The sequence below is a fragment of the Carcharhinus amblyrhynchos genome, chromosome 3 (genome assembly GCF_965287045.1).
Source record: "Carcharhinus amblyrhynchos chromosome 3, sCarAmb.v2.hapA, whole genome shotgun sequence".
NCBI classification, from domain to species: domain Eukaryota; kingdom Metazoa; phylum Chordata; class Chondrichthyes; order Carcharhiniformes; family Carcharhinidae; genus Carcharhinus; species Carcharhinus amblyrhynchos.
The window spans coordinates 28,438,758-28,455,544 of NC_137326.1; the positions used below are offsets into that span (position 1 = coordinate 28,438,758).

Consider the following 16,787-nt stretch of genomic DNA (forward strand, 5'->3'; position numbering starts at 1 on the left):
ACCACTGGAGACCAAGACCATACTGAGTCTGAGGCAGATAGCGTGCATCTGGATTAATCCAGCAGGCAGCAAGTGCTGAATGCCCATGGGACATGGGTGTTGCTAGCTGAGCCAGCATTTATTACCCATCCCTAATTGTCCTTTGAACTGAGTGGCTTGCCAGGCCATTTCTGAGCCAACCACATTAATGTCGTTATGGAGTCACATGTAGGCCAGACCAAGTGAGGACGGCAGACTTCCTTCCCTAAAGGACATTAGTGAACCAGATGGATTTTTACAACAATCAACAATGTTTTCATGGTCACATTAAATTCCAGATTTTTTTTACTGATTTCAAATTCCACCATCTGCCGTTGTGGGATTTGAACCTGAATTCTCAGATCATTAATCTGGGTCTCTGGATCACTAGTCCAGTGACATTACCACTATTTCACTGCAGGGAGATCTGGTGGAAATCCATGAGGGTCTGTGTGCCATTATGTCTATCATGGAGGAGTTCATGCACAGCATAAGCACTGCATTGACCCTGGGCACTGGGCACACAATGTCCTTCTTTGAGAGAATGAGACTTTTAGGGAGCGGCAACTTCAGGAACAGATTCTGTAGTTCCTGGAATTGTGCTTGGACCTGCAAGCCCACACACTGGTAGTGACCTCAGTCAGTCACCACCAGTGTGAGATGAATGAGGTGCCTAATCTTGCCAAGGTACCTAGGAGGCAATTCATGACTCTCAGCAAAAATATATCCCAGTAAGGAGAAAATAATCTAAGAGAGTGATAAACCAACCAGGTCCAAACAAGGAAGTTAAGGAGACTATTAAGTTGAAAGGAAAAGCATATAAGGAGGCAAATGTCAGCCCCAAAGACTGGAATAAATACAGAAACCAACAAAGGACTAAAAATATAACGGAGAGAAAACAAAATATGAGGGCAAACTAGCAAGGAATATAAAAACTGATAATAAGAGTTTCTTTAAATATATAAAACAAGGAATGAATCTGTGCCTTTTACAAATGCATTTGTGTCATGTTTCTTGTGCAGGATTTTTTTTTAGCAGTTAGTTATATTAGCCAGTGCCACTTTGTTTGTAAACAGCAGCCTGGTGATTCTGCAGAAGTATAATTGATTGTAATTGCTAAACTGTTTGTTTTTATCTGGGCTAATGCTGTTCTGTTTCTTTAGGATTTTCCCCTGGGTTTTTCAGAGTAAGTCTTGATTAGGTTGATGGAAAGGACAAATCTTGTGACTGGGCAGGTTTAGGCTTATATAGAGAAATCAAGTCAGATGCTGCTCAGAATTGTTAGAAAAAAGTGCTTCTCTTTTCTCTCTCTTGGAGACTGGAATCTGTTCTATTATTTGGGGATGGATCTTTCTCTGGAGGTTGCTGAATAGGAGACAAAAGACAGGTGTCCTTCTGTATCTGGCCAGCAGGGTTAAAAGGCTGGAAATGTAGTACCCACATGAACATATCCATTTTTGTGCTGATTCTGAAGAAGGATGTATGTCTGTGGGGATATTGCTCACATAGGAACTGTCGAGATTGTTAACTATTAAGAATTATACCTTTTCGTGTTTAAATATTTTCAATTGGTAAAAGTTATGCTCATTCTTTTTGTTATATTTTAACTGTGTTGTTAAATAAAGTTTGTTTTAATAAAAGCTTCCAAGTGGGTCAATTGAATCATACCTGGAGCAAAAATCCTTATTATCACCCTAATGCCAAAATGTTTTAAAAATGGGGTCTAGGCTAACTTCATAGTATACCTTGGAGCTTCTGATCTGATCCCTAAGAGGAAGAGTGAGCTCAAAATGAAATAGGCCCCCTAAGAATTGAATCTGGAGAGATAATTACAGGGAACAAGGAAATGGCAGAGGAGTTAAACAGATATTTTGCATCAGTTTTTACAGTGGAAGATACTTTGAGATCCAATTAATACTAAAGAATATGGGAGAAGAATTAAGTACCATCACATGAGAGTAGTATTAGACAAACTAATGGAACTGAAGACAAAAAAATCCCTGAAGGTTTGCATCCTAGGATCCTAAAACTATCTATAGAGTTAGTGGATGCATTTGTTATAATTTTGCAAAAATTCATGGATTCTAGAGAAGTATTGGAGGATTGGAAAACTGTCAGTGTGATGCCTCTATTCAAAAAGGGAGGGAAGCAAAAAGTGGGTAACGATAGGCCGATTATCCTATAGAAAATGTTGGAGTCAGTTATTAAGGAAGTAATAGCAGCACATTTAGAAAATCAATCTAAACCAGCAGAGTCAGCATGGCTTCACGAAAGGGAAATCGTGTCTAATTAGAATTTTTTGAGGACATCTCAACCAGAGTGGATAGAGGGGAGCCAGTAGGTGTCTTGTATTTGGTCTTCCAGAAGGCATTTGACAACTTGTAAAAAGAGAAAAGAGCTGATATTTCGAGTTATCAAAGGGTCGTCTGAACTCGAAATGTCAGCTCTTTTCTCTCCTTACAGAAGCTGCCGGACCTGCTGAGATTTTCCAGCATTTTCTATTTTGGTTTCAGACTCCAGCATCTGCAGTAATTTGCTTTTATTCAACAATCTGTGTTCAGTTTGGAAACTTTGTATGTTCTTTGTTGATACATTGACAAAAACATAAGTATTTATTTTACTTTAATGAGCTGAGATGGCTTCATGGTTGCAATAAATGCCAGATGCAGCACAGGCTTGTAACTGCATGGCATTGTATGGTGCTGGAGTTTTAGGTTGCCCTAACATATCACAATTGAATCCATAGAATCCCTACATGCAGGAGGCCATTCACTCCTACATGCAGGAGTCTGCACCGTCCAGAATTCCACTATTCCCACAACCCCACATATTTTCCCTGCTAATCCCCCTGACACCAGGGTCAATGTTATATTTTTAGCATGGTCAAACAACCTAAACCACACATCTTTGGACTGTGGGTGGAAACTAGAGCACCCAGAGGAAACCCACACAGACAGAGGGAGAACGTGCAAACTCCATACAGTGACCCAAGGCCGGAGTTGAGCCTGGGTCCCTGGCACTGTGAGGCAGCAGTGTTAACCACTGTGCCACCCTTGTTTGAAAAGGCGACAGTGCCACTGGCACAAGGAAGGATTGATATCTTGGATGCCTAACTGAAGGTTTGCAAAATCAAGGCATCCTTAATGTCTCATTTCATTGGAAGTTCCTCTCATTTGCCTCAGCATCCTCACCCAGTGCCTCCTTGGGCTTTTCATCTGCCCATTAACTAGAGTTATCCTCCCTGTCTTGTGGACCTTTGTGAGCTTTCCTCAGCTCCCACTGGTTTCTTTCTTATCGAAGCCAGATTGTATAGAGCGCAGCTTGCTACAACTAGGAGAGAGATGTGCTGTGGAGAATTCCTCCATGCTCGTCAATAGCTCCAGGCTTCAGAAAGCACATCTTAAGAAGCCTAATGGTCCTTTCACCGCCCCTTCGTGAAGACGTGATTCCTCTTGTATCTTTCCTCTTTTCTTGGATGCTGAAGTGGAGTCATGAGCCACTTTTTCAAAGGCTAGCCTTTGTCACCCAGAAGCCATCCATCCAATGGTACAGAAGCCACGGACTGCCATGGTACCTGTGAGTGACACAAAATGTAAGCATCATGTGAGATCCAGGAGAATGGGCACCAACTTGGAGAATGTGCCCTACGGGCTCAGACAATCTGAACATTCATTAATTCCCTCTCTAACGACAATGTGGGTGAACCCACAGAACATGGACTGTAGCAATTCAAGGCAATGGCCCACATCACCTTCTCAAGGGCAACTAGGAATGGGCAATAAATGCTGGCCAGCCAATGACGCCCATGTCCCACAAATGAATAAAAAAAATCAAATGCAAATCCTGATCCTCCCCCCATATCCCTTGATCCCTTTCAAACTAAGAGCTGTATCTAATTCCTTTTTGGAAACACACAATGTTTTGTCCTCAACTGCTTTCCGTGATAGTGAATTCCACAAGCTCACCATTTTGGGTGAAGAAATTTCTCTCATCTCAGTCCTAAATGGTTTACTCCATATACTTAGACTATGACCCCTGATTCTGGACTGGATTGTTGGAGCCTCCTGCAACACTGGACCATGGACATTTGGAGATAGTTGGAGATAGTTGGAGAACTACCTGTGGATTCTAGCTGCTGTGTAATGGCATCTTCTGCAGATCCTACCATCTTGACCTCCCTGCTGACCCTGCACTGACTGAATACATGCTTCTCCTCTCAAAAATCTCTCTCTGGGACCCTGCCCATGCTTACCTAACCTCATTTCTCTCCTATCCCTCTCCTCCTCTTCAGAAGAAGTCCCACCAACTGAGTATACTATGCCAATGGATGAGATGCGCACACATAGAAAAGCACAGAAAATAGGAACAGGAGAAAGCCATTTGGTCCTTTGAGCCTGCTCTGCCATTCACTACAATCATGGTTGATCATCCAATTCAGTAACCTGTTCCCACTTTTCCCCCATATCCTTTGATCCATAAAAACATAGAAACTAGAAGCAGGAATAGGCCATTCAGCCCTTCAAGCCTGCTCTGTCAATCATTTTGATTATGGCTGATCATCGAATGCAAATCCTGATCCTCTCTTCCCCCTATATCCCTTTCAAACTAAGAGCTGTATCTAATTCCTTTTTGGAATTACACAATGTTTTGTCCTCAACTGCTTTCTGTGGTAGTGAATTCCACAAGCTTACCATTCTGGGTGAAGAAATTTCTCTCATCTCAGTCCTAAATGGTTTACTTCATATATTTAGATTATGACCCCTGATTCTGGACTCCCCTACCATCGGGAACAACCTTCCTGCATTTACACTGTCTAGTCCTGTTAGAATTTTATAGGTTCCTATGAGATCCTCCTTCATTCTTCTAAACTCCAGCAATCATAATCCTAACCAACTCAAAGTCTCCTCATATGTCTGTCCCGCCATTGCAGGAATCAGTCTGGTAAACCTTCGCTGCACTCCCTCCACAGTAAGAACATGCTTCCTCAGGTAAGGAGTCCGAGACAGCATGTAATATTCCAGGTGCGGTCTCACCAATGCCCTGTGTAATTGCAACAAGACATCACTGCTCCTGCACTCAAATCCTCTCACTATGAAGGTCAACATACAATCTGCCTTTTTTTTTACTGCCTGCGGCACTTGCATGCATACTTCCAGCAACTGGTATACAAGAACACCCAGATCTCACTGCACATTCTGTCTCTTAATTTATAGCCATTCAGATAATAATCTGCCTTCCTGTTTTTGCCACCAAAGTGGATAACCTCACATTTATCCACATTATACTCCATCTGCCATACATTTTCCCATTCACTCAACTTCTCCAAATTACCATGAAGCACCTCTGCATCCTCCTCACAGCTTGCCCTCCCATCCAGCTTTGTGTCATCTGCAAATTTGGTGATATTACATTTAGTTCCTTCATCAGATACAAAGAGAACTCAAGTTAACAGAGCTGTTGCAGAGCTGAATGAAAAGATGCATAAACTGGAAAAGAAGTACTCAAATATTTGAGTAAATTTGTGAAACAAGTCAGGGGCAAAACATAAGCTTCTGCAGACATCACAATGACCCAAGCAATAACAGAAGAAGTGAAAAAAATGGCAAGGAGGTGAGCACAATATTTGGTGACCCCACAAGAAACGGGTTACAGTGGCAACCACTGACCAGCTGAAACAAGCAAGTGCGGATCGACATGAAAGAATGGAAGGATACCCGGATGCCAGAACAAATTACTGTACCAATCCTCTGACAGTTGTGTGAATGAGATATGGAAGGGTTACAAGGTCTACAGACCTTATAACCAAGGACTTGAAATGGGGAGATTGGGTAAGTGATAATGTAGTAATAACAAGCTAAATGCATGATTGTAATAACAATGTAGAATGCATGGTAAAATAGGATAACTTTTAAAATACATTAGATAAAGGGAGGTGTAGTATAAGGATCTGATACATATAAGTGTGGGACTGATTATAATACCATCCACACAGTGATGTAGGAGAACACAGGACCAGCACCCAGGGTCAGTCCAGTGTTGGACAGAGGTGTGTGTACCAGCAAGCATGGAGACTGTTCCTAGATTGCATCCTTTACTGTATACTTGTACATTGTTCTAAAGAGTTAATGAAGTATTACAATTACTCTACATATGACTTCAAATACTTCTTCAAACCTCCAGAACTGTAACCAATACCCTACAACCTTCATTGGCTCTTTTCTTCTTAATGTCAGCTAAGCAACAAGTTATTCTTCAATTTCTGGTCTCTCGCATTCTACTATTTAAACCCACATGTTACTAGTTTCTCTTGGACTGTCAATTTAGGCTTCTCTTATTCCAGTGAATTTTCACTGTATCCATTCTATGATCCTTCAATGGGCACTATTCCAAAGGTGGCCTCATCAATGACTTATGCATTGATATTCTGGAATGCATGGCCAGTTTCCTCAGTACAACTCTGTTCATGTCCTCTGTCCAAGCTCACAAACCACGTATTTTAACAATTAAGATTAAAATTCATTGAGCCAGTTATAAATTGAGCCAGTTGTCACTGAAAATCTGTTTAGCATTGTGTTCCAAACCAATGTACATTCAAACCTCCTGGAAATTAGAATTCTGTAGATTATACAGAATATTCCTTTTACAAAGAAACTCTTCTATCTGCATGAAATTCCCAATTTAAAATACATTGACCTAGAAATTCAATTGCACCTTTAAAGTGTGCACTGAGGATAAGTCATTAGTGCTCAAGCTTGTTCACATGGATGCACCAGCAATGTCAAGCTAATAAAGGAAACTCCTAATTAATCAGGCAGTGATGTGAGGTGTACTTTTCCTATAGGCAGGAATAGGCAATTTCACAATTGGCTCCAAGAGATTCTGAGATAGCACTAAGGTGCTCTCAAGGCTTGTTAAAGGACCCAGCCCAGGCCATGGCTAGAAGAGGGCAGATGTATGACTGAAGGTGAACTTCCGTTGTAGAATGGGCATCATATCAGACCCTAAAGTGCCATTTTATACTGGCAAAACAGATTCTGCACACTCCAATTTCCAGGACATTGTCCAATATGACTCTCTCTGATAGTGGAAGTACTAAGCTGCTTGTTTATACCATCGCTGTGAAAAGTAGTTTGAAGAGTTTTTCTTTTTTTGCATGCAAGTGCATTTAAAGGTGTGTCTACATAGTTTAAAAACATGCTTTTTCTGGGTAAATGGCAATGCAACATTGGCAAGATCACTCTTGTTGTCCCTCTTTAGTTGTCTCCAAGTGTGGTCAGCATTCTTGAATAGCAATCGCAATTGAATAGCTTGCCATGCATTAAGAAAACATGTAGTACAGGACTGAAATCACATGTAGGCGTTAATGGACAGAACATTAGAAAACCATTTTCATTTTTGAGAGTTGGCAGCTTTAAAGGTCATTTGTTTGGGTGTCCAGCTCACAAATTACTAGATTGAATTAACTCAAATTAATAAGCTGCCAGAGTGAAATTAGAACTCACGAACACTGGAATCATAGGTTAGTCCTATAATTTTGATGTTACCATACCCAAAAATATATGTTCAATGAAGTGGAAGCTTCTCTTAGATAAGTGATAGCCGAATATTCTAATTAAGGGATTCAAACATAAAAATAACTGTATAAAAAGGACTGATAAATGAAATTCAAATGAACCACTATTTCATTTTGCCAATTTGGTATAGAAATGAATGCAACTTTTTATAATTTGATCTAAACATGTTTTTGATAAGTTGCATATTATTTATTAAGCACTGCTGCCTCACAGGACCAGGGACATGGTTTCGTTTACTGGCTTTGGTCACTGCCTGTGCAGAGTCTGCACATTCTCCCCATGTCTGCATGAGATTCTTCCAGGTGCTCCTGTTTTCTCCCACAGTCCGAAAGACATACTGGTTAGGTGCATTGGCCAGGCTAAATTCTCGCTCAGCACACCTAAAGGGCGCTGGAGTGTGGCAACAAGGGGTTTTTACAGTAACTTCATTGCAATGTTAGTGTAAGTGTACTTATGACACTAATAACTAAGCTTAAAACTATTTATTAAAAATATATTTTGTTGAATAAGGTGTTGGCTAAACTATGCTGAATAATGTTCTTTCACAGATATTATACCGTAACTACATTATTAGACTGCACGTAGAGCTCTCAAATATTCAATGCATTTAAAAAAAATCCTCATTGTTCCACAGAATGTTTTGGGTCCTATAAAATACAACTGCATTAGTTGGTCATGCTTTCATTCAACCACCCCTTGATTTTTATTAGCCAGTATCTATTTAGTTCTACTCATATTTTGCAGTGATCTCTCCATTTATACTTCAAGCCTATAAATCTCTTTCAGATTGGCAGCCAAAATTGAGAGGTCATGGAGAATATATTACTGACACGTTTTTCATACAATTTCAATACTTGGGTTGTGCAAAATTAAATAAAATGAAACTAGATATTTTCAGATTTTTTTGTTTCTAAAAATGAACATGGCTTGTACAAAACAAAGTGATTATATTAGAGAAATTGCAGGAGGAATATGTTCTAATTTTCCATTCTGATTTTTTTTTTTAAAAAGTCTCAAAATGATTATCTACAAGTAAATCATTTCCCTCTATATGTAGCATTAACTGCGCTGCTGGAATCAAGCCACTCAAACAACTGAGTGATTGACTTCCAGCTAGTTCACGAGATCAGGACGGAGTGTTACTTGTAACTCAAATTCAGTTGCCTGGCTTTTGGTGAGCTTTTGACAGTTCTCAGTTGGTTGGCTGAGGTGACGGAGTGCTAACTGAAGCCAAGTTACAGCCTGGACAGGGGAAAAATTGACGTCTCCCAGCTCACCCAGCTTGAAATGTATTCCTGCTGGCAAATCATGGAGTTGTATTCATGCCCATTGCGGCGAAAGCACTACTGAGTTAAGGTCATTAAATGGACGAGAAGCAGTATATGAAGTGGGGGGGGGCGGGGGGGAGGATGGTGGTGGACAGTTAAGTGGAGAAGCTGGTGAAAGCTATTGTATGGCAATTTTCGTATAATGATAAATTTGGATTTATTCTGAAAATAAACTGAAAAAAAAAACAGCATTCCACAAAAAAAGCAGTTTTCTTTATTAAACAGCAACGGTGATATCAGAAAGAAATCTTTATTTAATGAATATATAAACAAGCTGGGCAACACTAAATATTTCTTGCACATTGATAACAATGTTTTGTACTTTATATACCTCTAAATGTCCACGAGATAATGATGTACAGTAACAGTTTTAAATCATGCCCATGGCGGTTAACCATACTCAAGGATTCCTTTTGGTACCATGTCAACATCTTCACTACATATCAACAGCAGAATCCATGACATGCCACAAACTCGAAAATAATAAGACTAGAGGTGTTACTAAAATCTGACAGAACATTTAAAGGTTACCAAGGGAATTACTGATCTACATATTCCAGCACATCACATTCAAACACCATTCTACACAATTACATCGCGGGTAAGCATTGTGTCAACATTTGTATGATCCGCTTGTAAACACTTACTTGAAAATTAAATTTTTAATCCACTTTCAAATGAAAGTCAAACTGAAATTGCGTGCTTTTGGATACACAAATCTCAAATACAAAAATTACTGTACAGAAATTGACACAGTATATAATACAGGCGTAATAACAATCAGAACACCAGTCAAGTTAATTATCTGAAAACAAGCCAAGAGAAAAGAGAATTTGTGTTAATGGTAATCATTTTTTTTTAACACTCAAAGCGAGATGTCTACCAGTGACGCATAAATAAAACATTACTGTCAGTTTGTCACAGTGTTTATTTTAACCAGAGTTCTATGCCAAAGTATCAAAAGAAAATATCTTGAAATTCTGTAAAACATGTAACGAGAAATGTCCTTTTTCATTTGGTAGAACAGTTTTCTTTTGCCCAGAAAGTCTTGTTTTGATGTCCTGATTTGAAGTTCATGTTTATGATCCATATTTCTATAATCTGGGAACAACATAATTCCCCCAATGCAATAACTGTTCCAAATTGGCACATTACATATAAATGATCTAACAGCTAAACATCATTGCATTTATGCATTTACTATGACATTTACTTAACATTAGGTCCTTGTGGTAAGAATTTCCTACTTCAAGTATTCAGTTGTACTATAGAACATAGAGAACTGCTTGTTAGGGCACTCAAAGGATCACAACCCCAATGTGACAACAATGTTACATACTACTTCTTGTTGCCTGCGTTCTCCAGGAGTGCAAAATATGCCAGATGTGCTGAACATATTCCAAAGAACTTTGCCCCCTTTACTGAAGAAAGCTCTGAGGTTTGGTTTCACTTAAAGCAGTAAAAAGTTTTCTATTGCATTTCCACTCAAAGCAGTGAAGTTCCTTTGCCATTGAGTATGATTATGCATTAAGAACTCAAAATTATACAAATGCACAAGTTGCCATACGTAGAAACCAGCTGCAAGATGCTGTTAAATTTCTTCTGGAATCTTCAATAATGGCATAAAGTACAACCATTACCATCAGAGAGCTTTGCTACGTCAGCAAGAAAGAATTGCACAACTTCTGCTTCTTTTTCTTACTTGCTGACATGTGCTTTACATATAGCAATCCCAAGCTAGTGGGCCAGTTCCAGAATTGTAAATACTCTTCCATTTTAACAACACCTCTTATAAGTTGATCATCTAATGAACATATTCAGACGTACAGTACATTTTGAGAGGCACAGGTTTCTTTGTTCAGAAGGATAATCCTTGTCAACTGTTTGATAATTCTTTCACCTTTAAAACTGAACTTTTCATCACACAGAAGCTACGCTTTAGATTTAATATATTATCCACTAGAATGATTTTCTATTCTAAAAGTTCTTGTTGCTTTCCTGCCCACCTGGAAATTTAGATGCAAGTGTGGCTAAGGTACCAGAGAGTAAGGAAAGATTACCCGTGGAATTCCCTGAACCCATTGTAGCTGCTGAGCCTGCAGAAGTTGACAATAATGGGTTAAAAGCTAAAGCTGGGTATAAAAACTGCAAAGAATAGGAATCTCAAGAAGGTAGTCAAGGCAAAGCTGAACACCCACCTAATCATAACATAGGCTTTTCAGAGTACAGATTATTTCCATCTTTCTTGATAGTAACTTTGAGGACCCTATTATTTCTGGAATGATATTCCAAATACTGTTAAGGTATACACAAATATAGTCGGATGAAAATTGGCTTTGAATCAATGGTGCAGTATTGAGTGGTGTTAATGCTGAATGGATTTTTCCTTTCTAATCATTTTGCAATGTGCTAGCACCATTTCAATACTACCTCCCTTTCTGCTGCATCAGGCTGCCTCTTCCAGCATTTTGATGACTTGCTCCAGGACATCAGGACAGAGATCTGAAATTCGTTGAAGCAAGTTGTCTGTGTACTCCTGTAGTGCCAGATTTTCCTTTTCTCCTCTCTCCAACTCCTCTGTCAGCTAGTAAAAACAACAATATATAGTTTAGATTTTGCACGCAAATGGCTACCTGGGACAAGCTGACCTTTATGTCTTATAGTGCTAATGAGCAATGTAACAGTCACTTGCTTCATGGCTGGAATGAGAATAGTAAATAACATTTGTGTGTTGATGTATTTCTTTTATAAGAAACATTGCTCCAAATTTTACAATAGTTTCAAAGTGAAAATTAATGTAGCTTGTATATTTTGTTCCTTCTAAATATCATATACGGAACTTTAATTACTCCGAAGTTAAATATTCAGATATGTTTAAGCAAAGAAGGAATTGGCATACAGGGGGAATATGTGTTATCATTGTTAGGTGCTTTTGGCATTTATTTTAATGGGACACCAAGGCCTTCAAATATTGAATAAACTAAATAAACTGAAGACGACAAAAGACCCAGTTTGGTTGTATTTTAAAAGAATCTAACAAAAAGATGGCAGCAACATTACAACTCATATTTAATAATTTGTTGGAAAAGAGGACTGATGGATAGCTAATATACTTCCTATATTTAAGGGGGAGGATGGATAGAAATGTGCTGGAAATTATAGACTAATCAGCTTGACATCAAAGGTAGGAAAAATAATGGAACCTTCACTCAAGGAGAGAACAGAAAAACAGCCAGAAAAGCAAAATGTAATAATGAATAGTTAGCATGTATTTTAAAAAGGAAAATTTTGTTGACTAACTTTGTTAAGTTTTTTGAGAAGATAACGAAGAAAGTTGGCAATGGCAATGCAGTGGATGTAATTTAACTGGATTTTCAAAAGGCCTTCGATAAGGTGTCCTGTAATAGACTAACGAATACTCTTAGAGAATGTGCAGTCAGGGGATAAGTGGCAGACAGATTGGCTAGCTGGTGTCACAACAGAAAGCAGAGAGTGGGAGTAAAGGGTAATTATTCAGATGGCAGAAGATGGGATGTGGCGTTCTACAAGGATCAGTGCTGGAACCACTAACTGTTCAAAATTTACATCCACAAGTTGGTCTTTGGAATCAAAAACACTATCAAATTAGTTGAGGATCATCAATACTGAGGAAGACTGCAACAAATTGTAGCGAGACATTAATGAACTTACTGAATGAGCAAATAATTAGCAAATGAGTCCAACACACAAACATAAGTTAAGTACATTTTGGTTGGAAAAACAGGGAGGTTGCTTATTGCTTAGAAGATGCAAGTCTAGGTAGGTCCTGTCCCATATGCTAGGTAGGTCCTGTCCCATAAGACTTATGGGTCAGGAATTGGCCTGGTCAGTTACAAGATCCATGGATGAAACTCTTGACTGCGCATCAAGGGACAATTGACAACAACAGGTTCTCCTTTATCCATTCTGCTTGTCACATCCTCAGAAGGCCCAATACATTTGTCAAACACAATAAACCTTTCACAAAACCACGTTGACTCTGCTTGACTGTATTCTGATTTTCTAAATGTTCTGCTATTCTTCACTAATAATGGATTCCAACACTTTCCTGATGACAGATGTGAGGCAAACTGGTCTGTACGTTTCTGCTTTCTGTCTCCTTTCTTTGTTGAAGTGTTACATAATAGGTTTGCCAATCTGCAGGATTCTTCCCTGAATCTAGGGAGATTTGGAAGATTGCAGCCAATGCACCCACTGCCTCTGCAGCCATTTCTTTTAGGGCATAGGATAATTTAAAAATTAGCATAGATATCCAAGGGAAAATGGAATAATAATTCGGCAGTAGTTTCAAGGGTAAGATGCACGACTCTTCTCAGGGATTAGTGAGGACAAGAGAATTTTCAAGGAGGACATCTGGATTTGGAGTTTAAAAATAAAGACTGAAGTGGTTGTGTAACACAGGGTTCAGTCAGGAGGGACATATCATGACTTTGACAGGACAGATGTGCTTGGAGATATCTTATTGGAGTACAGAGAACATCCAACAGATGGGGGAAAAGTAAACCTGATCAGTCATAACGAAAGAATGTGACACAGGAAGGAAATTATTTGCCAAAGTCATCAAGATTAGTGTTGGTGGAGCAGGAGAAAGCCAAAAATGTCATATTTTCTCTTTGGGAAAGTTAACAACTGTGCAGGAGAAAGCTGGAAAAGAAGAACAAAGAGTACAAGGAGCATGTGCTGTTGTGACAGAAAGTCTGCAGTTCATGCTTCTTCTCAGTGAAGTTTATCTGGCAGCAGTAACAGTAAATTTCTAGAAACTGAGAGTAGATATAAAGTTAGCTTTGACTGCTACAGGCTGGCCAACAAATTAGGGGCTGGATTTTCACTAATGAGGTGGGAAATTTCCTACCTGGTTGACACTTCTCCATTTAATTGGCCCCCACAACAAACTACTTTTACTCCATGGAGGTGGGGATGGGCTCGAATTTGGAAGTGGCCATGGAGATGTGCGAGTGTCAAGGGCTGGTTAGAAATGCAGGGTGTGAGCTGCCAATGGACATTCCAGCAGAAATTGTCAGCACTGCTTTCCAGCTGGGAATCCTGTAATCGGATCCAACCAGCCGTTTTCCCCAGGCTTCTGAGTTGATCCCACTCTCTGGGCCCAGGTGTGCTCAGCAGACTAGAAACAGCAGGGTGGGAGGCGTGAGTTAACCACAATGTGGTATATGATAGAAGGAAAGGAGTAGGGTGGAACACATTTTATGTTGGCTAGAGCAATATTAGTCACTTTGCTAAAATAGACAAGTGGATCAGAAGAAAGGAGAGGGTAGCTGGCTAGGCAGGAATCTGAAAAATTCTCAAAGAGCATTACAATTGGCTGACTTGAGGGGTCTTGCCATCTCACCACATATTCAGGTGAGAAAATCATGAGTTCGCTAACTGTGATTTTCTGATTCACACTGTTGGCTGGCCAGATATTTTACCCCAGGCAAAGGATTAAACAATCAATAATATAATGCGAATAAAGATACAAGTCATCTACAGAACAGACTATATTCCAAGAGAAAGAAAATTACACAGTGGTCAAAAGTCCAGTATTTAATGAATGAATGTGATTCATGCTATTTCAAATCTAAATATAAGCATACCCCCAACACAGTATACACCAAGTTGACACAGCAGTATTAAGTCTCAGAATGTCCATTCTGTTATTAAGAAGAAAAATGAGTAAAATGTTTTCAGGGTTTCTGTTTGATGCAAAATTTCCACCTGTGTAAAAATAACAAATACATTTATAAAACAGCAGCGATGGGAATGAACATGTATACTCTAGTGTGGCATTTCCAAAGGGAAATGCAATCTCAAGTGTGCTTCTGTGTTTTTAATGCAATGGTCTCCACACCACCATCACGGTACCTTCACTTCACTAAGAAATGTGAATACTATTAACACGAAAATGAAATCCCACCATAGTCGAAACTGTCCTTTTCAAGAACTTTTTAAAATTACTGCACATTCAAGTTTCATCCTTTCAAAGTTTACTTTAGAAATTTACCGCAAGAAACTATAAAGGGTTGTGAACGTAGCCCAATCCATCACGCAAACCAGCCTCCCATCCATTTACTCTGTCTATACTTCCCGCTGTCTCGGCAATGCAGCCAGCATAATTAAGGACCCCACGCATCCTGGACATTCTCTCTTCAACTTCCTTCCAAAAAGATACTAAAATCTGAGGTCACATACCAACTGACTCAAGAGCAGTCTCTTCCCTGCTGCCATCAGATATTTGAATGGACCTACCTTGCAATGGATTGATCTTTTGCTACACCCTCGCTATGACTGTAACACTACATTCTGCACTCTCTCGTTTCCTTCTCAATGAACGATGTGCTTTGTCTGTATAGCATGCAAGAAACAATACCTTTTACTGTATGTTAATATATGTGACAATAATAAATCAAATCAAACTTTGATACCAATGCAGGAAGAACAGTAAGTATAAAAATTCTGCCGTTGATGCCCAGCATGATGTTTCAAAGCTATCTATGAAACAAAATAATTAAAAGGGCACTAATGAAAACCTTCTCTTCAACACATGGCTTTACTGAACATTTTAACCTTCCTTAAATGGAGGAATGCAATGATTAGTGACCTCAATAACCCAACTGAATTGCAAGGCCAGTGGTACTTGTGACTACTTATTTTTTATGACTTCGTTAACAAACAATTTCTCTATCCAATTTGCTCAGTTTTATGAGACTGCTTGATCAAATTTCATTTTGATATTTCGCTAGGTCTTACTTATATGTTAATCTACTCCTCTTCAGAATCTAAACATTTTAAAAGTACATTATGTAGAGAAACGCGACACGGTTATGATTGCAATTTGAATTACTATTTTGCTTTGGTTCACCTAAGGCATTACAATGTTCTGAAGTTACACAACCCTCTTTTCCAATATTCAAATTACACCATTGCCTTTCAAACTACTAAACAATAAATTTGTATTCAAATACCAAATTGACCATTTACCCAGAACATTTACTGAGCCCTGCTAAACCTTTGCCCATATATTTGTGAATCCAAGATGATTAAAGACCTCCTGACAAATTTAATTACTTTTTGTTAAAACACAATAATCCTGCTTGCTTTTCATAAAGATTCATTATTCTGGTCCTAAAAATAAAATATGAATCAAAATAAATGATTTATATTTCAACAGGCGCAATCATCTTAAACTGGGCACATTTCATTACCACATACTTCACGTTCCATAAAGTATCTGTTTTGTGATGACCTCAGTTCTGAAGCAAAAGTCCCTCCCCTGTTACATGTGGCCAACAAATGTTACTTTGAACATGTGTCCAGATACCAAAAATCCAGGAACAGCATTTGAAGAAACAGCTTACCCTATTTCTAATAAGACACACATGGCATCTGAAGAAAAGACTAAATATTGATAGGATAAATTAGCTTAACAAAACAGAATAGTATTATTTTATTGTTTAAAACGGAGTTTCCAGCCGAGCTATGGTATTAAGGATGTCTCTATCTAAGAGTCCCAGCAGGCATTCTCTCTGTATGAATTCCAGAACCAAATGATCGTATCATAACTTGTCATCTCAGAAATACTGCCTCAATTCCATTCTTTCTTCCCCTGTGGTTTATTTGTTGTGTCTGTGATCAAAGGAAAAATACTTTTTCTCAATTACTTATTTTTCTTGATGTGATTAGATTACTGAGAAAGTAGCAATTCAAAGACTTGACTTCTAATTATTATTCTTTGTGTCACCTTAAGCTAGCCCTGTGGTATTTAATTTAATAATGCAACGTACTGAAACAGGGAAGCATATCCAAAACCCATGTTTTTGATGTGGATTTATAT

The 16,787-nt window shown here is 38.8% G+C and overlaps 1 protein-coding gene across 2 annotated transcripts in view; it reads right to left on the reverse strand.

The window, feature by feature from the left end:
- Positions 1-9,111: 9,111 nt before the first annotated feature.
- The window catches only part of LOC145337821 (ERC protein 2), a 731,415-nt gene continuing 723,739 nt past the window's right edge, over positions 9,112-16,787 (reverse strand). For both annotated transcript variants that reach the window (XM_080182675.1, XM_080182674.1), the window contains one exon: positions 9,112-11,504. In XM_080182675.1, the coding sequence (XP_080038801.1) occupies positions 11,367-11,504 (138 nt within the window). In that variant the 3' untranslated portion in view covers positions 9,112-11,366. The remainder of the gene's footprint in view (positions 11,505-16,787) is intronic.